Here is a 27,092-nt window from a genome sequence, read left to right on the forward strand (position 1 = left end):
CGTCTCCAAGTGGGCCCCAAGTGCACTTCTATGTCCCCAAGTGGGCCCCAGTGCACTCCTATGTCTCCAAGTGGGCCCCAAGTGCACTTCTATGTCCCCAAGTGGGCCCCAGTGCACTCCTATGTCTCCAAGTGGGCCCCCAGTGCACTTCTATGTCCCCAAGTGGGCCCCAGTGCACTCCTACGTCTCCAAGTGGGCCCCCAGTGCACTTCTATGTCCCCAAGTGGGCCCCAGTGCACTCCTAGGTCTCCAAGTGGGCCCCAGTGCACTCCTATGTCTCCAAGTGGGCCCCAGTGCACTCCTATGTCTCCAAGTGGGCCCCAGTGCACTCCTATGTCTCCAAGTGGGCCCCAGTGCACTCCTGTCTCCAAGTGGGCCCCAGTGCACTCCTAGGTCTCCAAGTGTACCCCAGTGCACTCCTAGGTCTCCAAGTGGGTCCCAGTGCACTCCTAGGTCTCCAAGTGGGCCCCAGTGCACTCCTAGGTCTCCAAGTGGGCCCCAGTGCACTCCTAGGTCTCCAAGTGGGCCCCAGTGCACTCCTAGGTCTCCAAGTGGGCCACAGTGCACTCCTAGGTCTCCAAGTGGGCCCCAGTGCACTCCTAGGTCTCCAAGTGGGCCCCAGTGCACTCCTAGGTCTCCAAGTGGGCCCCAGTGCACTCCTAGGTCTCCAAGTGGGCCCCAGTGCACTCCTAGGTCTCCAAGTGGGCCCCCAGTGCACTCCTATGTCTCCAAGTGGGCCACAGTGCACTCCTATGTCTCCAAGTGGGCCCCCAGACCACCCTAAGGCCCCTTTCAGACTGGGGCGGGAGCTGCGGTGGCGGTATAACGCCGCTAAAAATAGCGGCGCTATACCGCCGGAATTGCCGCGGGTATCAGCCGCTAGCGGTGCGGTATTAACCCCCGCTAGCGGCCGATAAAGAGTTAATACCGCCCGCAATGCGCCTCTATAGAGGCGCATTGCGGGCGGTATTGCCGCGGTTTCCCATTGTTTTCAATGGGAAGGAGCGGTGAAGGAGCGGTATACATGCCGCTCCTCTCACCGCTCCAAAGATGCTGCTGACAGGAGATTTTTTTGTCTCCCGCCAGCGCATCGCCTCAGTGTGAAAGCCCTCGGGCTTTCACATTGAGTCTGCAGTGAAGGAGTTTTTCAGGCGCGATAGCAGCGCTATTTTTAGCGCTGTACCGCCTGAAAAACTGCTCAATGTGAAAGGGGCCTAATTCTCTAATTGTGCCTCACAACACCCCTGTGTGTCCAAGTGTGCTCCTGTGTCTCTAGGTGTGGCCCAGTGGACCCCTGTGTCTCCAAATGTGCCTTATAGGAGAGGATTTCCTGTATGGGAGTGGTTATATAGACGAGGATTTCCTGTATGGGGAAGGGGTTCTATAGGAGAGGACTTCCTGTATGGGAGGGGTTATATATACACACAAGGACTTCCTGTATGGGGAAGGGGTTCTATAGGAGGACTTCCTATATGGGAGGGGTTATATAGACGAGGACTTTCTGTATGGGAGGGGTTATATAGATGAGGACTTCCTATATGGGAGGGGTTATATAGATGAGGACTTCCTATATGAGAGGGGTTATATAGACAAGGATTTCCTGTATGGGGGAGGGGTTCTATAGGAGAGGACTTCCTGTATGGGAGGGGTTCTATAGGAGAGGACTTCCTGTATGGGAGGGGTTCTATAGAAGAGGAGATAACTTCCTGTATGGGAGGGGTTATGCCTAGGAGAGAACATCCTGTATGGGAGGGGTTATGCCTGGGAGAGGACTTCCTGTATGGGAGGGGTTATATAGGAGAGAACTTCCTGTATGGGAGGGGTTATGCCTAGGAGAGGACTTCCTGTATGGGAGGGGTTATATAGAAGGGGTTATATAGAAGAGGACTTCCTGTATGGGAGGGGTTATATAGAAGAGAACTTCCTGTATGGGAGGGGTTATATAGAAGGGGTTATATAGGAGAAGACTTCCTGTATGGGAGGGGTTATATAGGAGAAGACTTCCTGTATGGGAGGGGTTATGCCTGGGAGAGGACTTCCTGTATGGGAGGGGTTATATAGGAGAAGACTTCCTGTATGGGAGGGGTTATATAGGAGAAGACTTCCTGTATGGGAGGGGTTATGCCTGGGAGAGGACTTCCTGTATGGGAGGGGTTATATAGGAAAGAACTTCCTGTATGGGAGGGGTTATGCCTAGGAGAGGACTTCCTGTATGGGAGGGGTTATATAGGAGAGAACTTCCTGTATGGGAGGGGTTATGCCTAGGAGAGGACTTCCTGTATGGGAGGGGTTATGCCTGGGAGAGGACTTCCTGTATGGGAGGGGTTATATAGGAGAGAACTTCCTGTATGGGAGGGGTTATGCCTAGGAGAGGACTTCCTGTATGGGAGGGGTTATATAGAAGGGGTTATATAGAAGAGGACTTCCTGTATGGGAGGGGTTATATAGAAGAGAACTTCCTGTATGGGAGGGGTTATATAGAAGGGGTTATATAGGAGAAGACTTCCTGTATGGGAGGGGTTATGCCTGGGAGAGGACTTCCTGTATGGGAGGGGTTATATAGGAGAAGACTTCCTGTATGGGAGGGGTTATATAGGAGAAGACTTCCTGTATGGGAGGGGTTATGCCTGGGAGAGGACTTCCTGTATGGGAGGGGTTATATAGGAAAGAACTTCCTGTATGGGAGGGGTTATGCCTAGGAGAGGACTTCCTGTATGGGAGGGGTTATGCCTAGGAGAGGACTTCCTGTATGGGAGGGGTTATATAGAAGAGGACTTCCTGTATGGGAGGGGTTATATAGGAGAAGACTTCCTGTATGGGAGGGGTTATATAGGAGAAGACTTCCTGTATAGGAAGGGTTATATAGGAGAAGACTTCCTGTATGAGAGGGTTATATAGAAGAGGGCTTCCTGTATGGGAGGGGTTATATAGGAGAGAACTTCCTGTATGGGAGGGGTTATGCCTAGGAGAGGACTTCCTGTATGGGAGGGGTTATATAGGAGAGAACTTCCTGTATGGGAGGGGTTATGCCTAGGAGAGGACTTCCTGTATGGGAGGGGTTATATAGAAGAGGACTTCCTGTATGGGAGGGGTTATGCCTAGGAGAGAACTTCCTGTATGGGAGGGGTTATGCCTGGGAGAGGACTTCCTGTCTTTTTTTGCCAGTGTCCAGTCACCTGTAGGTGGTGTATAACCCGATGGTAAGGATTACTATATCTGCCCTGTGTCCCTTGGATGTACAATAAAGAAATGGATCAGTGGAGATTCAATACGTACTCGGCGGACACGGTGAACGCGCAAGGCGTGGTGCGATTGGCTGAACAAATATAAAAGCTTTTCCCCTTGCTGGGTCCTTCCCGGGTTCCGGTTTTCAGGAAGCACAGACAGCCTATGAGGAGGAGGAAGGAGATCAGAAGGTTAAGGTGACGCTTCCATTATATAATCGGTCTCTGTAGAGGCGACTCGGGTCCCACTCACCATGCTCTGGGCAGCGCACCTTCTCCATTGTGTGGGGGGGAGGGGAAAGACCTCAGGCACGGCTACAGATATACGGAACAGACGCGACCTGCAGGAGACAAGATCACAGAACTCAGTTATGGATCGTCATTCACTGGGAGAATCCTACTTCAGAGCCAACATTTGTCTGGAGACACATAGGAAATGTTCAGAGAAAAGAAACTTCCTCGACACATCCCGCCCCCATACAATCCCACCGTCCAATGAAAGCAACAATGTCCCTGGACAAGAGGAACGTCTCGGACAATGGAGAGGAGGAAGAACGTCCAGGGTGACGGCGGGCAGCAGGAACGTCCCGGGCAGGAGGAACATTTTGGGGGACAGCGGGCAGGAGGAAAGTCCCGGAAGTCGGAGAGGGAGGAAGAACGTCCCGGAAGTCGGAGAGGGGGGGGAGGAAGAACGTCCCGGAAGTCGGAAAGGGAGGAAGTACATCCCGGAAGTCGGAGAGGGAGGAAGAACGTCCCGGAAGTCGGAGAGGGAGGAAGAACGTCCCGGAAGTCGGAGAGGGAGGAAGAACGTCCCGGAAGTCGGAGAGGGGGGGGAGGAAGAACGTCCCGGAAGTCGGAGAGGGGGGGGAGGAAGAACGTCCCGGAAGTCGGAAAGCGAGGAAGAACGTCCCGGAAGTCGGAGAGGGGGGGGGGAGAACGTCCCGGAAGTCGGAGAGGGAGGAAGAACGTCCCGGAAGTCAGAAAGGGAGGAAGTACATCCCGGAAGTCGGAAAGGGAGGAAGAACGTCCCGGAAGTCGGAAAGGGGGGGGGGGAAGAACGTCCCGGAAGTCGGAAAGGGAGGAAGGACGTCCCGGAAGTCGGAAAGGGAGGAAGGACGTCCCGGAAGTCGGAGAGGGAGGAAGGACGTCCCGGAAGTCGGAGAGGGAGGAAGGACGTCCCGGAAGTCGGAGAGGGAGGAAGGACGTCCCGGAAGTCGCAGAGGGAGGAAGGACGTCCCGGAAGTCGCAGAGGGAGGAAGGACGTCCCGGAAGTCGCAGAGGGAGGAAGGACGTCCCGGAAGTCGCAGAGGGAGGAAGAACGTCCCGGAAGTCGCAGAGGGAGGAAGAACGTCCCGGAAGTCGCAGAGGGAGGAAGAACGTCCCGGAAGTCGCAGAGGGAGGAAGGACGTCCCGGAAGTCGCAGAGGGAGGAAGGACGTCCCGGAAGTCGCAGAGGGAGGAAGGACGTCCCGGAAGTCGCAGAGGGAGGAAGGACGTCCCGGAAGTCGCAGAGGGAGGAAGGACGTCCCGGAAGTCGCAGAGGGAGGAAGGACGTCCCGGAAGTCGCAGAGGGAGGAAGGACGTCCCGGAAGTCGCAGAGGGAGGAAGGACGTCCCGGAAGTCGCAGAGGGAGGAAGGACGTCCCGGAAGTCGCAGAGGGAGGAAGGACGTCCCGGAAGTCGCAGAGGGAGGAAGGACGTCCCGGAAGTCGGAGAGGGAGGAAGGACGTCCCGGAAGTCGGAGAGGGAGGAAGGACGTCCCGGAAGTCGGAGAGGGAGGAAGGACATCCCGGAAGTCGGAGAGGGAGGAAGAACGTCCCGGAAGTCGGAGAGGGAGGAAGGACGTCCCGGAAGTCGGAGAGGGAGGAAGAACTTACCGGAAGTCGGAGAGGGAGGAAGAACTTACCGGAAGTCGGAGAGGGGGGGGAGGAAGAACGTCCCGGAAGTCAGAGAGGGAGGAAGGACGTCCCGGAAGTCGGAGAGGGAGGAAGGACGTCCCGGAAGTCGGAGAGGGAGGAAGGACGTCCCGGAAGTCGGAGAGGGAGGAAGGACGTCCCGGAAGTCGGAGAGGGAGGAAGGACGTCCCGGAAGTCGGAGAGGGAGGAAGGACGTCCCGGAAGTCGGAGAGGGAGGAAGGACGTCCCGGAAGTCGGAGAGGGAGGAAGGACGTCCCGGAATTCGGAGAGGGAGGAAGGACGTCCCGGAAGTCGGAGAGGGAGGAAGGACATCCCGGAAGTCGGAGAGGGAGGAAGAACGTCCCGGAAGTCGGAGAGGGAGGAAGGACGTCCCGGAAGTCGGAGAGGGAGGAAGAACTTACCGGAAGTCGGAGAGGGAGGAAGAACGTCCCGGAAGTCGGAGAGGGGGGGGGGGAGGAAGAACGTCCCGGAAGTCGGAGAGGGAGGAAGAACGTCCCGGAAGTCGCAGAGGGAGGAAGAGCGTCCCGGAAGTCGGAGAGGGAGGGGAAGAATGTCCCGGAAGTCGGAGAGGGAGGAAGTACGTCCCGGAAGTCGGAGAGGGAGGAAGAACGTCCCGGAAGTCGGAGAGGGAGGAAGAACGTCCCGGAAGTCGGAGAGGGAGGAAGAACGTCCCGGAAGTCGGAGAGGGAGGAAGAACGTACCGGAAGTCGGAGAGGGCGGAAGAACGTCCCGGAAGTCGGAGAGGGAGGAAGAACGTCCCGGAAGTCGGAGAGGGAGGAAGAACGTCCCGGAAGTCGGAGAGGGAGGAAGGACGTCCCGGAAGTCGGAGAGGGAGGAAGAACGTCCCGGAAGTCGGAGAGGGAGGAAGAACGTCCCGGAAGTCGGAGAGGGAGGAAGAACGTCCCGGAAGTCGGAGAGGGAGGAAGAACGTCCCGGAAGTCGGAGAGGGAGGAAGGACGTCCCGGAAGTCGGAGAGGGAGGAAGAACGTCCCGGAAGTCGGAGAGGGAGGAAGAGCGTCCCGGAAGTCGGAGAGGGAGGGGAAGAATGTCCCGGAAGTCGGAGAGGGAGGAAGGACGTCCCGGAAGTCGGAGAGGGAGGAAGAACGTCCCGGAAGTCGGAGAGGGAGGAAGAACGTCCCGGAAGTCGCAGAGGGAGGAAGAGCGTCCCGGAAGTCGGAGAGGGAGGGGAAGAATGTCCCGGAAGTCGGAGAGGGAGGAAGAACGTCCCGGAAGTCGGAGAGGGAGGAAGAACGTCCCGGAAGTCGGAGAGGGAGGAAGAACGTCCCGGAAGTCGGAGAGGGAGGAAGAACGTACCGGAAGTCGGAGAGGGAGGAAGAACGTCCCGGAAGTCGGAGAGGGAGGAAGAACGTCCCGGAAGTCGGAGAGGGAGGAAGAACGTCCCGGAAGTCGGAGAGGGAGGAAGAACGTCCCGGAAGTCGGAGAGGGAGGAAGAACGTCCCGGAAGTCGGAGAGGGAGGAAGAACTTACCGGAAGTCGGAGAGGGGGGGGAGGAAGAACGTCCCGGAAGTCAGAGAGGGAGGAAGGACGTCCCGGAAGTCGGAGAGGGAGGAAGGACGTCCCGGAAGTCGGAGAGGGAGGAAGGACGTCCCGGAAGTCGGAGAGGGAGGAAGGACGTCCCGGAAGTCGGAGAGGGAGGAAGGACGTCCCGGAAGTCGGAGAGGGAGGAAGGACGTCCCGGAATTCGGAGAGGGAGGAAGGACGTCCCGGAAGTCGGAGAGGGAGGAAGGACATCCCGGAAGTCGGAGAGGGAGGAAGAACGTCCCGGAAGTCGGAGAGGGAGGAAGGACGTCCCGGAAGTCGGAGAGGGAGGAAGAACTTACCGGAAGTCGGAGAGGGAGGAAGAACGTCCCGGAAGTCGGAGAGGGGGGGGGGAGGAAGAACGTCCCGGAAGTCGGAGAGGGAGGAAGAACGTCCCGGAAGTCGCAGAGGGAGGAAGAGCGTCCCGGAAGTCGGAGAGGGAGGGGAAAAATGTCCCGGAAGTCGGAGAGGGAGGAAGTACGTCCCGGAAGTCGGAGAGGGAGGAAGAACGTCCCGGAAGTCGGAGAGGGAGGAAGAACGTCCCGGAAGTCGGAGAGGGAGGAAGAACGTCCCGGAAGTCGGAGAGGGAGGAAGAACGTCCCGGAAGTCGGAGAGGGAGGAAGAACGTCCCGGAAGTCGGAGAGGGAGGAAGAACGTCCCGGAAGTCGGAGAGGGAGGAAGGACGTCCCGGAAGTCGGAGAGGGAGGAAGAACGTCCCGGAAGTCGGAGAGGGAGGAAGAACGTCCCGGAAGTCGGAGAGGGAGGAAGAACGTCCCGGAAGTCGGAGAGGGAGGAAGAACGTCCCGGAAGTCGGAGAGGGAGGAAGGACGTCCCGGAAGTCGGAGAGGGAGGAAGAACGTCCCGGAAGTCGGAGAGGGAGGAAGAGCGTCCCGGAAGTCGGAGAGGGAGGAAGAACGTCCCGGAAGTCGGAGAGGGAGGGAAAGAATGTCCCGGAAGTCGGAGAGGGAGGAAGAACGTCCCGGAAGTCGGAGAGGGAGGAAGAACGTCCCGGAAGTCGGAGAGGGAGGAAGAACGTCCCGGAAGTCGGAGAGGGAGGAAGAACGTCCCGGAAGTCGGAGAGGGAGGAAGAACGTCCCGGAAGTCGGAGAGGGAGGAAGAACGTCCCGGAAGTCGGAGAGGGAGGAAGAACGTCCCGGAAGTCGGAGAGGGAGGAAGAACGTCCCGGAAGTCGGAGAGGGAGGAAGGACGTCCCGGAAGTCGGAGAGGGAGGAAGGACGTCCCGGAAGTCGGAGAGGGAGGAAGGACGTCCCGAAAGTCGGAGAGGGGGGGGAAGAACGTCCCGGAAGTCGGAGAGGGGGGGGAAGAACGTCCCGGAAGTCGGAGAGGGAGGAAGGACGTCCCGGAAGTCGGAGAGGGAGGAAGGACGTCCCGGAAGTCGGAGAGGGAGGAAGGACGTCCCGGAAGTCGGAGAGGGAGGAAGAACGTCCCGGAAGTCGGAGAGGGAGGAAGGACGTCCCGGAAGTCGGAGAGGGAGGAAGGACGTCCCGGAAGTCGGAGAGGGAGGAAGGACATCCCGGAAGTCGGAGAGGGAGGAAGAACGTGCCGGAAGTCGGAGAGGGAGGAAGAACGTCCCGGAAGTCGGAGAGGGAGGAAGAACGTCCCGGAAGTCGGAGAGGGAGGAAGAACGTCCCGGAAGTCGGAGAGGGAGGAAGGACGTCCCGGAAGTCGGAGAGGGAGGAAGGACATCCCGGAAGTCGGAGAGGGAGGAAGGACGTCCCGGAAGTCGGAGAGGGAGGAAGGACGTCCCGGAAGTCGGAGAGGGAGGAAGGACGTTCCGGAAGTCGGAGAGGGAGGAAGGACGTCCCGGAAGTCGGAGAGGGAGGAAGAACGTCCCGTTAGTGGGAGAGGGAGGAAGAACGTCCCGGAAGTGGGAGAGGGAGGAAGGACGTCCCGGAAGTCGGAGAGGGAGGAAGAACGTCCCGGAAGTCGGAGAGGAGAAAGCACTGTTGTTGGGTCACATGACTAACTGCGGAGTCCCAAGGCCCGCCCTCGAGGAGCCTCACCACAATGACGGTATTTGACTGTCAGATTTGATGCTCCTATTCTGATTGGTTGCTCACGCAGATTGTACACTGTGCCCATTGATCATACAATCTGGTTGTACAATCTCCTTACATTGGACGGTCTGTCCCCATATAATGGAGATTGTACAATGTATGGCCGATAATATCGGTTGGGGGATGGGATTCCCTCAATGGGACATAACATGGAGCACCTGGGGCAGTTTCCGGTGTCTCTGTCCTCGGCTCTCCCCGGTATCACCCCCGGTGTTCCCCTCTCTCCCCGGACCCCTCTTTGTCCCCTCACTCACCTACTCCTGACCGGCACCGTCAGCTAAAAACTTCTCCACCAATAGGATGCCGTAAAACCTCCTGTCCTCATACGTCACGCCCCTCGCCAGCCTATCACCGCCCCGCACACACACACGTCACTCTTTTCAAAAAGCGGAACCTGTCAGATGTAGAGGGCGGAGCGTCCGAACAACTACTGACCAATAACAGATCGCGAACGACTCCAGCCAATGACAGAAGGAACCGCCCATCCGCGTCAGTCTATCCAGGGACTGACTTTACCGTTTGGCCAATCAGCAGGCAGAGAACAGCGATCGCTAGAGCGCCATCACACTTACATATCCGCCTCCTCGCCGGGTAGATGTAGCGGGAGCGCGCCTTCGTTTTTGCGATGAGTCCCAAACAGCAGGACTACAACAAAATGGCGTCTTAGCTGTTCTCAGTTGAGAGTTGCTTTGCTCAGGTTTTCATTCTTCCCAGTGAATGAACGGCTCTGTCACTGGAGTGCAGGAATAATAATCATACTCGGGTCTGTTACTCACCAATCATGGGCCTGAGATTCATTCACTGAAGATTCACACATTATTCACCCAACAAAAAATGTGAATGTTGTGTGAAAACATCGATAAATGGGCCCCACAGTGTATATTCACCCCATGGGAGGAGATTTACTAAAACTGTGCATGGGATCCAATCAGCTTCTAGCTTCAGCTTCTTCAATTAACCACTTGTGGACCGCCTAACGCCCATATATGTCGGCAGAATGGCACGGCTGGGCACAGGCACGTACAGGTACATTGCCCTTTAGGTGCCCAGCCGTGGGTCGTGCGCGCACCATAGACCTAGTCCGAAGCTCCGTGACCGCGCCCGCGGGACCTGATCGCCGCCGGTGTCCCAAGATCGGGTCACAGGAAGAACGAGGAGAGGCGAGTGTAAACAAACCTTCCCCGTTCTTCTGTGTGGCAATGTCAGTGATTGTCTGTTCCCTGTCATAGGAAACGACGATCAGTAACATCACACGTCCAGCCACGCCCCCTACAGTAATAATCACTCCCTTAGGTCACACTTAATCCCTTCAGCGCCCCCTAGTGCTTAACCCCTTCACTGCCATTGTCATTTTCACAGTAATCAGTGCATATTTATAGCACTTTTCGCTGTGAAAATGACAATGGTCCCAAAAATGTGTCAAAATTGTCCGATGTGTCCGCCATAATGTCGCAGTCACGAAAAAAAAACCCGCTGATCGCCGCCATTACTAGTAAAAAAAAAAATTATTAATAAAAATGCCATAAATCTATCCCCTATTTTGTAAACGCTATAAATTTTGCGCAAACCAATCAATAAACGCTTATTGCGATTTTTTTTTACCAAAAATATGTAGAAGAATATGTATCGGCCTAAACTGAGGAAAAAAATATATTTTTTATATATTTTTGGGGGATATTTATTATAGCAAAAAATTAAAAATATTGCATTTTTTTCAAAATTTTCACTCTATTTTTGTTTATAGCGCAAAAAATAAAAACCGCAGAGGCGATCAAATACCACCAAAAGAAAGCTCTATTTGTGGGGGGAAAAAAAGGACGCCAATTTTGTTTGGGAGCCACGTCGCACGACCGCGCAATTGTCAGTTAAAGCGACGCAGTGCCGAATCGCAAAAAGGGACCTGGTCCTTTACCTGCATAATGGTCCGGGTCTTAAGTGGTTAAGATTTAACAATAAACCCTGGAAGCTGATTGGCTCAAATGCAAAGCTGCACCAGATTTAGCATTTTCCAGTAGACGTGTGCAGAACCAAAAAAAAAATTTTTTCATTTTGATTCGTTATTTATATTAATTTGTTTAGTTACATTTTTTTTTATTCGTTTTCGAATCAATTTAGAAAGTTTTCGAATTTGAATCGTTTTCCAATTTCCAAAGAGAAAAGAATAGAAAATAAAGGAAGAGAATAGAAAAAATATATATATATTCTATTCCTTTATTTTCTATTCTATTTTATTCTCTTTGGAAATTGGAAAATGATTTGAATTCGAATTTCGTCTGATTTAATTATTTTTTCGTTATTTCGGATTCGTTTAAATTTCGGTACCATTCTAATGTATCCGAATTTCTGAAAAAAAAATGTAATTAAAATTTGGAAAGAAACGAACCGCACTTGTCTATAGCTCCAGTTCTAGTAAATCTCCCCCCATATGACGTGATTGGGGTCCATCCAGTTTATATGACCTGTTCTGTAGTGGAGAACTCTGCGTTCTCTTTAATTACCCAACCCCCCCCCCCAAGTGCTGCCTGGCTCCTGTGCCCACCCTCCCCCACCCACAATCCAGCCACCTTCACTACGTGGGCATTCAGAATTACCACTTTGTACCGAGTATGTGCGCCGCTGTCTCGTCACCTGCTATGGGAACGCTGGAATGACCGCGGGTGAGCATGTGCAGTACAGATCGTAAATTTTAACCACTTGACCTCCGGAAGGTTTTACCTCCCCATTCATGACCAGACCATTTTTTGCTATTCAGCGCTGCGCTACTTTTTCCTGTAATTCTGCTGTCATGCAACACTGGACACACACTACATTTATATATTAGAGCTTTCTTATGGTGGTAGTTGGTAGTTTGATCACCACTGACAGACATCACAACCTTCAGAAACTCATTTCAGGGAGGTGGTGCGTGGACAGTGTTGGTAGGGCAGGGGGAGTGGTGTCAGTAGTTTTTTATTTACACTTTTTCATTTTTTACAATTTGTTTACATTTTTTTTTTGGAGCCCTCAGTGATAATTACGCTCTATGGTGATCACACCGTGCTCTTTTTTTACTTATTTTCAAAGCATATTTTATATAGCGTATATATTCGAGTATAAGCCGAGATTTTTAGCTCTTTTTTTAGAGGCTGAAAATGCCCCCCTCGACTTATACTCCAATCAGCGTACCTAAAATTATTGAGAGGCTGCGGGCGTCCATTGTTTAAAACTCGCGGGCTCCTCCTGGTCCCTTCGGGGATAGGTGGAACTCTGTCTGCTGAGAAACGCCTATCATGAACGTTCTCTCATCCTCACCCATCCCATCAGACACTGTGTTCAATGATCCACCAACAGTGTTGTAACTAACAGCGTTTAAATAAACGCCATTAGGTAACGATGGGCTTCCTGAGGGTAACGAGTAATCTATCAGATTACTTTTTCCCTCACGGCATTACTGGGCGGCGTTACCGCAATTACTCCTACCCGGCCGTGTCAGCACTGCAGCCCGTCACCGTCGGCCATCCATTATTAAAAAGAGCGCACCTCCTGAGTGTTCCGTGATTGTCGAAACACAAATTTTCCCAGCAGAGCCTCTTTTTAGTGTTCAGCCTATCACGGATGTCCTCTCGTCCGAGGCCGAGGCTGAGGATGAGAGGACATCCGTGATAGGCTGAACACTAAACAGAGGCTCTGCTGGGAAAATTAGTGTTTCGCCTATCACGGAACACTCAGGAGGCGCGCTTTTTTATTAATAGAGGGCCGCCGGCTCCCTCTCCCCTCCTCCTCCCTCCCTCACAGTCCGGAGCCGCCCGCCCGCCCGCCGAGTCACCGACAGCCAGGCTACAGAGCATAGCACAGCAGGGAGCGGCCATCCCAGCCATGGCACCAAGCCAAGGACGTAAGGTAAGCACTCCACCACCGACTGTGGTGGAGTGACTGTGCTAAAAAAAAATTGGAACGGCCTTCTAAATCAAACTTCTTCTTCTGTAAGCAGGACAAAGGTAGAACAGGAACTGCTGAAAAGTTACATTGTATAAAAGATTTCGGGGCAGATTCACGTACAGCGGCGTTTTTTTTTAACGGCGCATGCGCCGTCTGTGGGGGTATCCCAGTGTGCATGCTTGAAATTAAACCGGAACCAGACAATGTTTACGACGGTGACGTCATTCTACGCAAATCCCTATTCGCAAATGACTTACGCAAAGACGTAAAAAATTCAAAAGGCGACGAGGGAACGACGGCCATACTTAACATTGAGTACGCCTCATAATAGCAGGGGTAACTATACGTTGGAAAAAGCCGAACACAAACGTCGTAAAAAAATGCGCCGGCCGGACGTACGTTTGTGGATCGCCGTAAATAGCTCATTTGCATACTCGACGCGGAATTAGACGGAAACGACACCTAGCGGCCGCCGAAAAAATGCACCTTAGATCAGACGGCGTACTAAGACGTACGCCTGTCGGATCGATCCGAGATGTGGATACAAAACAAAGATACGACGTGGGAAATTTGAAATTACGCGGTGTATCAAGAGATACGCCGGCGTAATTCTTTTGTGGATCTGCCCCTTCATCTCCAAGTAAATAAATGTCATGATTTTAAAGAATCTGGGCCAGATTCTCAGAAGAGTTACGACGGTGTATCTCAGGGAACACCGTCGTATCTCTGTTTCTGAGCCCGGGTATCTATGCGAGTGATTCCTAGAATCATGTTCGCATAGATACGGCCTAGATCCGACAGGTGTAAGTCACTTACACAGTCGGATCTTAGATGTAATTCGACGTTGGCCGCTAGGTGGCGTTTACGTTCAGTTCTCATTTGACTATGCAAATTAGCCTGATACGCCGATTCCCAAACGAATTTGCGCCGCGTAGTCGTTGTTTACGTTGTTTCCGTAAGCGTAAGGTTACCCCTGCTATATAACAATATAAAAAGCCGCGCCAGGTATCAAAAACAAAAATGAATATAGTAGTTCAACAGTCCACAAATGGTATAAGTAAGTGGATTTTAGATTGGTTCTCCAACAGAGACAGAATCGCTGTATTGATCAGAGGCTGATTTGCATGTAGAGATGTTTAGCTTTTCAATGCACCAGGTGACATGCATACAGTGTGTGAGATCCCACCACCGGAATTGTATATCAGCTTACCAGATAGCAAGCCTTTAGTGCAGTTGGCTATAGCCCAGCCATGGCCTTTGAATCCCCTGGGCTAAGATGTTTCAAAATTCCCAATCAAATGGCAGCCTTGAAGTTGAAAGTGGTGTGTGTTTGCGATTTAGGACGCCCCGCACCTCATCAATAACCACAGTAACACGACAAGCGTAACCCAATCCGGTTCACATGCAGGCAGGAAGATAGAAAGGGACGCAATAGCGTGATATCGTAGGTAACAGATTTATTAAAAAAGTAATGTACTTACACTTAGGCAGTATAAACACAGCATGTAAATAGGTAAAAAAAGCCGGCCGGCTTACGGAGCCCTCCTCCTAGGCGTGGTGACGTCACTGACGCTGCCTCCAGACGCGTTTCGTCCTATTGGACATTCTCAATACTAAGTCGTCCGCGAATACGACTTTACGTCAATGTCGCTCACGTCGGCGTCATTGACGTTTTCCGTCGTGAGCTGGAGCATGCGCACTGGGCTCATTTTCCGCCCGGCGCATGCGCAGTTCGATCGGCGCGGGGGCGCGCTTAATTTGAATACAAGCCGCCCCCTTTGAATTACGCGGCCATACGCCGGGCCATTTACACTACGCCGCCGCAAATTACGGAGCAAGTGCTTGAAGAATACAGCACTTGCTCCAGTAAGTTGTGGTGGCATAGTGTAAATGGCTTACACTACGCCAACGCAGAATCTTAGAGAATCTGGCCCTCTGTCACTAAAGTGGAACTTTCATTGCTTTTTTATGATTTTTATTATTTTAAGTGTTAAAAAAAAAAAACACAAAAAAAATTAAATCTACCTTGCACCGTCTTTTTGGCGCAAAAGAGGGTGCAAGGTAGATTTTATTTTTTTGTTGGAGGCACCCCATAGCTGTCCCCTTTTCAACATTTTAGCACCCACTTTGACCCGAATTAGCGTCCACCTAGCCCTCTATTAGCACCCACCTTGAGCTCTATTAGTGCCCATCATGCCCTTCATCAGAACCGACTTTGCACCCATTTAGCACTTACCTTGTGTCTCATTATTGCTCACTTTGTGCCTTGTTAGTGCCTACTTTCCAGCCCATTGCTGGAGATTTTGTAACAGCCTCACTGTGCCTGTAACATGCATGTTACAGTAAGGTGACCAGGGCCGGATTCCAGACAAGGCCAACAAGGCCAGGCCTCGGGGCAGCAATGGGTGCAGGGGCGGCACTGCGGCTGAGAGAAGAGGACACTTTTACTTTCATATCGGGAGTTCCCCCCTGTCATGCGGATGGTGAGAGGAGAAAAAACAGAGGGAAGAGGAGGTGAGATAGTTCTTGGCAGCAGCAACCCCCCTCCCGGTTCTCAATGTCATTTTGTCATTTTTGGCAGCAACACCCCCCCTGCTTCTCAGTGTCCGGCCGAAAAAGTCCCCCCTATTTCTTGCGCAGGTGGGGGCGGCATTGAAGGAACTGGCCTTGGGGTGGCAAAGGGAGTAAATCCGGGCCTGAAGGTGACCAGATTTTTAAAATGAAAACTGGGGGCATATTTTATTTTTTTACTAGTAATAGCGGCAATAAGCGACTCAATCACCACTGCTGCACCACCTCACAGCCTGTCAAGTCTTACTCTCCGGTCCCTGGCTACTACTCGGTGGGGAGCGGAGGAAGATTACAAAGTAAAGCCAAGGAGATAAGCAGGCGGCTGGCCGGGACTTGAGCCAAGACAGAAGAACATGTGAGCGGAGCTGAATGGGCATGTGCCCGAAACTGAAGAAAAATTTCCTCCGCTCCGACCAGCACATAATCATCAGAAAGGGGCTCAGATGATGGAAAAAATACACCCCCCTTAGCTAGCGGCGGAGCGGGGGGGTGTAATTCAGATTTTTTTTTTGTTTTGCACTGACTGTCTTTGAAATTTTCCCAGCCCCTGTTCTAATCCAATCCGGAGACAAAACCGGGGACAGACTTGGTCCGGGGACAGTGTCCTCAATCCGGGGACTGTCCCCTGAAACCGGGGATGTCTGGTCACCCTATGTTACAGGCACAGTGAGGCATGTTTACAGATGGCACAGTGTCGTCTTATACGCCGGCAAAAAATAAGTCAGTTACTTTGCTGAGTAACTAGTTACTTTCCCAATGAAGTAACTGAGTCACTAACTCAATTACTTTTTCGGAAAAGGAATAAGTAGCTGTAACTAATTACTTTTTTAAAGGAAGATGAGCAACACTGTCCGCCAATCACGGATGCCTTTTCATCCTCGAACAAGTGGACGTCCGTGATTGGCGGAACACTGAACACAGTGTCTGCTGGGAAACCGAGTCCGAGGATGAGAGGACGTCCGTGATAGGCGGAACTGTGTCTGCTGAGAAACGCCTATCACGGAAGGGACCAGGAGGAGACAGCGAGTTTTAAACAATGAATGGACACCCGCAGCCTCTCAATTTCAGGTACAGTGACGATGGGCACAGTGACGATGGGCACAGTGACGATGGGCACAGTGACGATGGGCACAGTGACGATGAGCACAGGGAGGATTGGCACAGTGAGGACGGGCACCATTCAATGGGTGGGCACTTCTCGACAGAACACTGATTCTGTCGAGATAAAGGAATTGGTTTGGGATAAAGAAATTGGTTTGGGATAGAGGAATTGGTTTCGAATAAAGGAATTTTTTTTTAGTATAAGGGAATTGGTTTGGGTTTGGGATTGAGGAATTGGTTTGAGATAGTGGAATTAATTTGGGATTGAAGAATTGGTTTGGGATTGGGAATTGGTTTGGGATAGAGGAATTGGTTTGGGATAGAGGAATTGGTTTGGGATAGAGGAATTGGTTTGGGATAGAGGAATTGGTTTGGGATTGTAGAATTGGTTTGGGATAGAGGAATTGGTTTGGGATAGAATAATTGGTTGGGGATAAAGGAATTGGTTTGGGATAGAGGAATTGGTTTGGGATAGAGGAATTAGTTTGGGATAGAGGAATTGGTTTGGGATAGAGGAATTGGTTTGGGATAGAAGAATTGGTTTGGGATAGGGGGATTGGTTTGGGATAGAGGAATTGGTTTGGGATAGAGGAATTGGTTTGGGATAGAGGAATTGGTTTGGGATAGAGGAATTGGTTTGGGATAGAGGAAATGGTTTGGGATAAAGGAATTGGTTTGGGATAGAGGAATTGGTTTGGGATAGAAGAATTGGTGTGGGATAGAGGAATTGGTTTGGGATAGAAGAATTGGTTTGGAATAGAGGAATTGGTTTGGGATAGAGGAATTGGTTTGGGATAAGGGAATTGGTTTGGGATAGAGGAATTGGTTTGGGATAGAGGAATTGGTTTGGGATAGAAGAATTGGTTTGGGATAGAGGAATTGGTTTGGATAAAGAAATTGGGTTGGGATAGAGGAATTGGGTTGGAATAAAGGAATTGGTTTGGGATAGATGAATTGGTTTGGGATAGAGGAATTGGTTTGGGATAGGGGGATTGGTTTGGGATAGAGGAATTGGTTTGGGATAGGGGAATTGGTTTGGGATAGAGGAATTATATTGGGATAGAGGAATTGGTTTGGAATAAAGGAATTGGTTTGGGATAAGGGAATTGGTTTTGGATAAAGGAATTGCTTTGGGATAGCGGAATTGTTTTTTTGGGATAGCGGAATTGTTTTTTTGGGATAGAGGAATTGGTTTGGTATGGAATTCTTTTGGGATAGATGAATTGGTTTAGGATAAAGGAATTGGTTTGGGATAGAGGAATTCTTTTGGGATAGATGAATTGGTTTGGGATAGAGGAATTGGTTTGGAATAAAGGAATTGGTTTGGGATAAGGGAATTGGTTTGGGATAGAGGAATTGGTTTGGGATAAAGGAATTGGTTTGGAATAAAGGAATTGGTTTGGAATAAAGGAATTGGTTTGGGATAGAGGAATTGGTTTGGGATATAGGAATTAGTTTGGAATAGATGAATTGGTTTGGGATAGAGGAATTGGTTTGGGATAGAGGAATTGGTTTGGGATAGAGGAATTAGTTTGGGATAAAGGAATTGGTTTCGAATGAAGGAATTGGTTTGGGATAAGGGAATTGGTTTGGGTTTGGGATTGAGGAATTGGTTTGAGATAGCGGAATTCATTTGGGATTGAAGAATTGGTTTGGGATTGGGAATTGGTTTGGGATAGAGGAATTGGTTTGGGATAGAGGAATTGGTTTGGGATAGAGGAATTGGTTTGGGATAAGGGAATTGGTTTGGGATAGAGGAATTGGTTTGGCATAGAGGAATTGGTTTGGCATAGAGGAATTGGTTTGGGATAAGGGAATTGGTTTGGGATAGAGGAATTGGTTTGGGATAGGAATTGGTTTGGGATAGAGGAATTGGTTTGGGATAGAAGAATTGGTTTGGGATAGAGGAATTGGTTTGGGATAGAGGAATTGGTTTGGGATAGAAGAATTTGTTTGGGATAGAGGAATTGGTTTGGGATAAGGGAATTGGTTTTGGATAGAGGAATTGGTTTGGGATAAAGAAATTGGTTTGGGATAGGGAGATTGGTTTGGGATAAAGGGATTGGTTTGGGATAAAGGGATTCGTTTGGGATAAAGAAATTGGGTTGGGATAGAGGAATTGGGTTGGAATAAAGGAATTGGTTTGGGATAGATGAATTGGTTTGGGATAGAGGAATTATATTGGGATAGAGGAATTGGTTTGGAATAAAGGAATTGGTTTGGGATAAAGGAATTGCTTTGGGATAAAGGAATTGTTTTTTTGGGATAGCGGAATTGGTTTGGGATAGAGGAATTGGTTTGGTATGGAATTCTTTTGGGATAGATGAATTGGTTTGGGATAGAGGAATTGGTTTGGAATAAAGGAATTGGTTTGGGATAAGGGAATTAGTTTGGGATAGAGGAATTGGTTTGGGATAAAGGAATTGGTTTGGGATAAAGGAATTGGTTTGGAATAAAGGAATTGGTTTGGAATAAAGGAATTGGTTTTGGGATAGAGGAATTGGTTTGGGATAGAGGAATTGGTTTGGGATAGAGGAATTGGTTTGGGATAGAGGAATTGGTTTGGGATAGAGGAATTAGTTTGGGATAAAGGAATTGGTTTCGAATAAAGGAATTGGTTTGGGATAAGGGAATTGGTTTGGGTTTGGGATTGAGGAATTGGTTTGAGATAGCGGAATTCATTTGGGATTGAAGAATTGGTTTGGGATTGGGAATTGGTTTGGGATAGAGGAATTGGTTTGGGATAGAGGAATTGGTTTGGGATAGAGGAATTGGTTTGGGATAAGGGAATTGGTTTGGGATAGAGGAATTGGTTTGGGATAGAAGAATTGGTTTGGGATAGAGGAATTGGTTTGGGATAGAGGAATTGGTTTGGTATAAGGGAATTGGTTTGGGATAGAGGAATTGGTTTGGGATAGAGGAATTGGTTTGGGATAAGGGAATTGGTTTGGGATAGAGGAATTGGTTTGGGATAAAGGAATTGGTTTGGGATAGAGGAATTGGTTTGGGATAGAGGAATTGGTTTGGGATAGAAGAATTGGTTTGGGATAGAGGAATTGGTTTGGGATAGAAGAATTGGTTTGGAATAGAGGAATTGGTTTGGGATAGAGGAATTGGTTTGGGATAGAAGAATTGGTTTGGGATAGAGGAATTGGTTTGGGATAGAAGAATTGGTTTGGGATAGAGGAATTGGTTTGGGATAAGGGAATTGGTTTGGGATAGAGGAATTGGTTTGGGATAGAGGAATTGGTTTGGGATAGAAGAATTGGTTTGGGGTAGAGGAATTGGTTTGGGATAGAAGAATTGGTTTGGGATAGAGGAATTGGTTTGGGATAGAGGAATTGGTTTGGGATAAGGGAATTGGTTTGGGATAGAGGAATTGGTTTGGGATAGAGGAATTGGTTTGGGATAAGGGAATTGGTTTGGGATAGAAGAATTGGTTTGGGATAGAGGAATTGGTTTGCGATAGAGGATATGGTTTGGTTTGGGATAGAGGAATTGGTTTGGGATAGAGGAATTGGTTTGGAATAGAGGAATTGGTTTGGAATAGAGGAATTGGTTTGGAATAGAGGAATTGGTTTGGGATAGAGGAATTGGTTTGGTTTGGGATAGAGGAATTGGTTTGGGATAGAGGAATTGGTTTGGAATAGAGGAATTGGTTTGGAATAGAGGAATTGGTTTGGAATAGAGGAATTGGTTTGGAATAGAGGAATTGGTTTGGGATAGAAGAATTGGTTTGGGATAGAGGAATTGGTTTGGAATAGAGGAATTGGTTTGGAATAGAGGAATTGGTTTGGGATAGAAGAATTGGCTTGGGATAGAGGAATTGGTTTGGGATAGAGGAATTGGTTTGGGATACGGGAATTGGTTTGGGATAGAGGAATTGGTTTTGGATAGAGGAAATGGTTTGGGATAGAGGAATTGGTTTGGGATAGGGAGATTGGTTTGGGATAAAGGGATTGGTTTGGGATAAATAAATTGTGTTGGGATAGAGGAATTGGGTTGGAATAAAGGAATTGGTTTGGGATAGATGAATTGGTTTGGGATAAAGGAATTGGTTTGGGATAAAGGAATTGGTTTAGGATAAAGGAATTGGTTTGGGATAGAGGAATTGGTTTGGGATAAGGGAATTGGATTGGGATAGAGGAATTGGTTTGGGATAGAGGAATTGGTTTGGAATAGAGGAATTGGTTTGGGATAAAGGGATTGGTTTGGGATAAAGGGATTGGTTTGGGATAGAGGAATTGGTTTGGGATAGGGGGATTGGTTTGGGATAGAGGAAATGGTTTGGGATAAAGGAATTGGTTTGGGATAGAGGCATTGGTTTTGGATAGAGTAATTGGTTTGGGATAGAGGAATTAGTTTGGGATAAAGGAATTGGTTTCGAATGAAGGAATTGGTTTGGGATAAGGGAATTGGTTTGGGTTTGGGATTGAGGAATTGGTTTGAGATAGCGGAATTCATTTGGGATTGAAGAATTGGTTTGGGATTGGGAATTGGTTTGGGATAGAGGAATTGGTTTGGGATAGAGGAATTGGTTTGGGATAGAGGAATTGGTTTGGGATAAGGGAATTGGTTTGGGATAGAGGAATTGGTTTGGCATAGAGGAATTGGTTTGGCATAGAGGAATTGGTTTGGGATAAGGGAATTGGTTTGGGATAGAGGAATTGGTTTGGGATAGGAATTGGTTTGGGATAGAGGAATTGGTTTGGGATAGAAGAATTGGTTTGGGATAGAGGAATTGGTTTGGGATAGAGGAATTGGTTTGGGATAGAAGAATTTGTTTGGGATAGAGGAATTGGTTTGGGATAAGGGAATTGGTTTTGGATAGAGGAATTGGTTTGGGATAAAGAAATTGGTTTGGGATAGGGAGATTGGTTTGGGATAAAGGGATTGGTTTGGGATAAAGGGATTCGTTTGGGATAAAGAAATTGGGTTGGGATAGAGGAATTGGGTTGGAATAAAGGAATTGGTTTGGGATAGATGAATTGGTTTGGGATAGAGGAATTATATTGGGATAGAGGAATTGGTTTGCAATAAAGGAATTGGTTTGGGATAAAGGAATTGCTTTGGGATAAAGGAATTGTTTTTTTGGGATAGCGGAATTGGTTTGGGATAGAGGAATTGGTTTGGTATGGAATTCTTTTGGGATAGATGAATTGGTTTGGGATAGAGGAATTGGTTTGGAATAAAGGAATTGGTTTGGGATAAGGGAATTAGTTTGGGATAGAGGAATTGGTTTGGGATAAAGGAATTGGTTTGGGATAAAGGAATTGGTTTGGAATAAAGGAATTGGTTTGGAATAAAGGAATTGGTTTTGGGATAGAGGAATTGGTTTGGGATAGAGGAATTGGTTTGGGATAGAGGAATTGGTTTGGGATAGAGGAATTGGTTTGGGATAGAGGAATTGGTTTGGGATAAAGGAATTGGTTTCGAATAAAGGAATTGGTTTGGGATAAGGGAATTGGTTTGGGTTTGGGATTGAGGAATTGGTTTGAGATAGCGGAATTCATTTGGGATTGAAGAATTGGTTTGGGATTGGGAATTGGTTTGGGATAGAGGAATTGGTTTGGGATAGAGGAATTGGTTTGGGATAGAGGAATTGGTTTGGGATAAGGGAATTGGTTTGGGATAGAGGAATTGGTTTGGGATAGAGGAATTGGTTTGGGATAGAGGAATTGGTTTGGGATAGAGGAATTGGTTTGGTATAAGGGAATTGGTTTGGGATAGAGGAATTGGTTTGGGATAGAGGAATTGGTTTGGGATAAGGGAATTGGTTTGGGATAGAGGAATTGGTTTGGGATAAAGGAATTGGTTTGGGATAGAGGAATTGGTTTGGGATAGAGGAATTGGTTTGGGATAGAGGAATTGGTTTGGGATAGAGGAATTGGTTTGGGATAGAAGAATTGGTTTGGAATAGAGGAATTGGTTTGGGATAGAGGAATTGGTTTGGGATAGAAGAATTGGTTTGGGATAGAGGAATTGGTTTGGGATAGAAGAATTGGTTTGGGATAGAGGAATTGGTTTGGGATAAGGGAATTGGTTTGGGATAGAGGAATTGGTTTGGGATAGAGGAATTGGTTTGGGATAGAAGAATTGGTTTGGGATAGAGGAATTGGTTTGGGATAGAAGAATTGGTTTGGGATAGAGGAATTGGTTTGGGATAGAGGAATTGGTTTGGGATAAGGGAATTGGTTTGGGATAGAGGAATTGGTTTGGGATAGAGGAATTGGTTTGGGATAAGGGAATTGGTTTGGGATAGAAGAATTGGTTTGGGATAGAGGAATTGGTTTGCGATAGAGGATATGGTTTGGTTTGGGATAGAGGAATTGGTTTGGGATAGAGGAATTGGTTTGGGATAGAGGAATTGGTTTGGGATAGAGGAATTGGTTTGGAATAGAGGAATTGGTTTGGGATAGAGGAATTGGTTTGGTTTGGGATAGAGGAATTGGTTTGGGATAGAGGAATTGGTTTGGAATAGAGGAATTGGTTTGGAATAGAGGAATTGGTTTGGAATAGAGGAATTGGTTTGGAATAGAGGAATTGGTTTGGGATAGAAGAATTGGTTTGGGATAGAGGAATTGGTTTGGAATAGAGGAATTGGTTTGGAATAGAGGAATTGGTTTGGGATAGAAGAATTGGTTTGGGATAGAGGAATTGGTTTGGGATAGAGGAATTGGTTTGGGATACGGGAATTGGTTTGGGATAGAGGAATTGGTTTGGGATAGAGGAAATGGTTTGGGATAGAGGAATTGGTTTGGGATAGGGAGATTGGTTTGGGATAAAGGGATTGGTTTGGGATAAATAAATTGTGTTGGGATAGAGGAATTGGGTTGGAATAAAGGAATTGGTTTGGGATAGATGAATTGGTTTGGGATAAAGGAATTGGTTTGGGATAAAGGAATTGGTTTAGGATAAAGGAATTGGTTTGGGATAGAGGAATTGGTTTGGGATAAGGGAATTGGATTGGGATAGAGGAATTGGTTTGGGATAGAGGAATTGGTTTGGAATAGAGGAATTGGTTTGGGATAAAGGGATTGGTTTGGGATAAAGGGATTGGTTTGGGATAGAGGAATTGGTTTGGGATAGGGGGATTGGTTTGGGATAGAGGAAATGGTTTGGGATAAAGGAATTGGTTTGGGATAGAGGCATTGGTTTTGGATAGAGTAATTGGTTTGGGATAGAGGAATTCGTTTGGGATAAAGGAATTGGTTTGGGATAGATGAATTGGTTTAGGATAAAGGAATTGGTTTGAGATAAGGGGATTGGTTAGGGATAAAGGAATTGGTTTGGGATAAAGGAATTGGTTTGGGATAACAGAATTGGCTTGGGATAGAGGAATTGGTTTGGGATAGAGGAATTGGTTTGGGATAAGGGAATTGGTTTAGGATAAAGGAATTGGTTTGGGATAGAGGATATGGTTTGGGATAAAGGAATTGGTTTGGGATAGAGGAATTGGTTTGGGATAAAGTAATTGGTTTGGAATAAAAGAATTGGTTTGGGATAAAGTAATTGGTTTGGAATAAAGGAATTGGTTTGGGATAGACGAATTGGTTTTGGATAGAGAAATTGGTTTGGGATAGAGGAATTCGTTTGGGATAGATGAATTGGTTTAGGATAAAGGAATTGGTTTGGGATAGGGGGGTTGGTTAGGGATAAAGGAATTGGTTTGGGATAAAGGAATTGGTTTGGGATAAAGGAATTGGTTTGGGATAGGGGGGTTGGTTAGGGATAAAGGAATTGGTTTGGGATAAAGGAATTGGTTTGGGATAAAGGGATTGGTTTGGGATAACAGAATTGGCTTGGGATAGAGGAATTGGTTTGGGATAGAGGAATTGGTTTGGGATAGAGGAATTGGTTTGGGAATGAAGAATTGGTTTGGGATAGAGGAATTGGTTTGGGAATGAAGAATTGGTTTGGGATAGAGGAATTGGTTTGGGATAGAGGAATTGGTTTGGGATAGAGGAATTGGTTTGGGATAGAGGAATTGGTTTGGGATAAAGGAATTGGTTTGGGATAAAGGAATTGGTTTGGGATAAAGGAATTGGTTTGGGATAAGGGAATTGGTTTGGAATAGAGGAATTGGTTTGGAATAGAGGAATTGGTTTGGAATAGAGGAATTGGTTTGGTTTGGGATAGAGGAATTGGTTTGGGATAGAGGAATTGGTTTGCAATAGAGGAATTGGTTTGGAATAGAGGAATTGGTTTGGGATAGAAGAATTGGTTTGGGATAGAAGAATTGGTTTGGGATAGAGGAATTGGTTTGGGATAGAAGAATTGGTTTGGGATAGAGGAATTGGTTTGGGATAGAGGAATTGGTTTGGGATAAGGGAATTGGTTTGGGATAGAGGAATTGGTTTGGGATAAAGTAATTGGTTTGGAATAAAGGAATTGGTTTGGGATAAAGTAATTGGTTTGGAATAAAGGAATTGGTTTGGGATAGAGGAATTGGTTTTGGATAGAGAAATTGGTTTGGGATAGAGGAATTGGTTTGGGATAGATGAATTGGTTTAGGATAAAGGAATTGGTTTGGGATAGGGGGGTTGGTTAGGGATAAAGGAATTGGTTTGGGATAAAGGAATTGGTTTGGGATAAAGGAATTGGTTTGGGATAAAGGAATTGGTTTGGGATAGGGGGATTGGTTAGGGATAAAGGAATTGGTTTGGGATAAAGGAATTGGTTTGGGATAAAGGAATTGGTTTGGGATAACAGAATTGGCTTGGGATAGAGGAATTGGTTTGGGAATGAAGAATTGGTTTGGGATAGAGGAATTGGTTTGGGATAGAGGAATTGGTTTGGGATAGAGGAATTGGTTTGGGATAGAGGAATTGGTTTGAGATAGAGGAATTGGTTTGGGATAAAGTAATTGGTTTGGAATAAAGGAATTGGTTTGGGATAAAGTAATTGGTTTGGAATAAAGGAATTGGTTTGGGATAGACGAATTGGTTTTGGATAGAGAAATTGGTTTGGGATAGAGGAATTCGTTTGGGATAGATGAATTGGTTTAGGATAAAGGAATTGGTTTGGGATAGGGGGGTTGGTTAGGGATAAAGGAATTGGTTTGGGATAAAGGAATTGGTTTGGGATAAAGGAATTGGTTTGGGATAGGGGGGTTGGTTAGGGATAAAGGAATTGGTTTGGGATAAAGGAATTGGTTTGGGATAAAGGGATTGGTTTGGGATAACAGAATTGGCTTGGGATAGAGGAATTGGTTTGGGATAGAGGAATTGGTTTGGGATAGAAGAATTGGTTTGGGATAGAGGAATTGGTTTGGGATAGAGGAATTGGTTTTGGATAGAGAAATTGGTTTGGGATAGAGGAATTCGTTTGGGATAGATGAATTGGTTTAGGATAAAGGAATTGGTTTGGGATAGGGGGGTTGGTTTGGGATAAAGGAATTGGTTTGGGATAAAGGAATTGGTTTGGGATAAAGGAATTGGTTTGGGATAAAGGAATTGGTTTGGGATAGGGGGGTTGGTTAGGGATAAAGGAATTGGTTTGGGATAAAGGAATTGGTTTGGGATAACAGAATTGGCTTGGGATAGAGAAATTGGTTTGGGATAGAGGAATTGGTTTGGGAATGAAGAATTGGTTTGGGATAGAGGAATTGGTTTGGGAATGAAGAATTGGTTTGGGATAGAGGAATTGGTTTGGGATAGAGGAATTGGTTTGGGATAGAGGAATTGGTTTGGGATAGAGGAATTGGTTTGAGATAGAGGAATTGGTTTGGGATAAAGGAATTGTTTTGGGATAAAGGAATTGGTTTGGGATAAAGGAATTGGTTTCGGATAAAGGAATTGGTTTGGGATAAGGGAATTGGTTTGGGTTTGGGATTGAGGAATTGGTTTGGGATAGATGAATTGGCTTGGGATAGAGGAATTGGTTTGGGATAGGGGGATTGGTTTGGGATAGAGGAATTGGTTTGGGATAGAGGAAATGGTTTGGGATAAAGGAATTGGTTTGGGATAGGGGGATTGGTTTGGGATAAAGGGATTGGTTTGGGATACAGGAATTGGTTTGGGATACAGGATTTGATTTGGGATAAAGGAATTGGTTTGGGATAGGGGGATTGGTTTGGTATAAGGGAATTGGTTTGAGATAGAGGAATTGGTTTGGAATAGAGGAATTGGTTTGGGATAGAGGAATTGGTTTGGAATAGAGGAATTGGTTTGGGATAGAGGAATTGGTTTGGAATAGAGGAATTGGTTTGGAATAGAGGAATTGGTTTGGGATAGAGGAATTGGTTTGGAATAGAGGAATTGGTTTGGAATAGAGGAATTGGTTTGGGATAGAGGAATTGGTTTGGGATAGGGGGATTGGTTTGGGATAGAGGAAATGGTTTGGGATAAAGGAATTGGTTTGGGATAGGGGGATTGGTTTGTGATAGAGGAATTGGTTTGGGATAGGGGGATTGGTTTGGGATAGAGGAAATGGTTTGGGATAGAGGAATTGGTTTTGGATAGAGTAATTGGTTTGGGATAGAGGAATTAGTTTGGGATAGATGAATTGGTTTAGGATAAGGGAATTGGTTAGGGATAAAGGAATTGGTTTGGGATAACAGAATTGGCTTGGGATAGAGGAATTGGTTTGGGATAGGGGGATTGGTTTGGGATAGAGGAATTGGTTTGGGATAGAGGAAATGGTTTGGGATAAAGGAATTGGTTTGGGATAGGGGGATTGGTTTGGGATAAAGGGATTGGTTTGGGATACATGAATTGGTTTGGGATACAGGATTTGATTTGGGATA

At 47.7% G+C, this 27,092-nt stretch overlaps 1 protein-coding gene across 2 annotated transcripts in view; it reads right to left on the reverse strand.

The window, feature by feature from the left end:
- TTF2 (transcription termination factor 2) overlaps nt 1–9,104 on the reverse strand; it is a 48,853-nt gene extending 39,749 nt beyond the window's left edge. The window contains exons 1-3 of one of the 2 annotated variants that reach the window (XM_040334134.1): nt 9,010–9,104; nt 3,478–3,565; nt 3,277–3,388 (exon numbers count right to left, since the gene is read on the reverse strand). In XM_040334134.1, the coding sequence (XP_040190068.1) occupies nt 3,277–3,388; nt 3,478–3,505 (140 nt within the window). In that variant the 5' untranslated portion in view covers nt 3,506–3,565; nt 9,010–9,104. Of the gene's footprint in view, nt 1–3,276; nt 3,389–3,477; nt 3,566–8,701; nt 8,957–9,009 lie in introns of those variants that run through there. The other variant, XM_040334135.1, reaches the window with a different exon arrangement.
- Nucleotides 9,105–27,092: the final 17,988 nt, after the last annotated feature.

The sequence above is a fragment of the Rana temporaria genome, assembly GCF_905171775.1.
Source record: "Rana temporaria chromosome 2 unlocalized genomic scaffold, aRanTem1.1 chr2j, whole genome shotgun sequence".
Classification (NCBI taxonomy): Eukaryota; Metazoa; Chordata; class Amphibia; order Anura; family Ranidae; genus Rana; species Rana temporaria.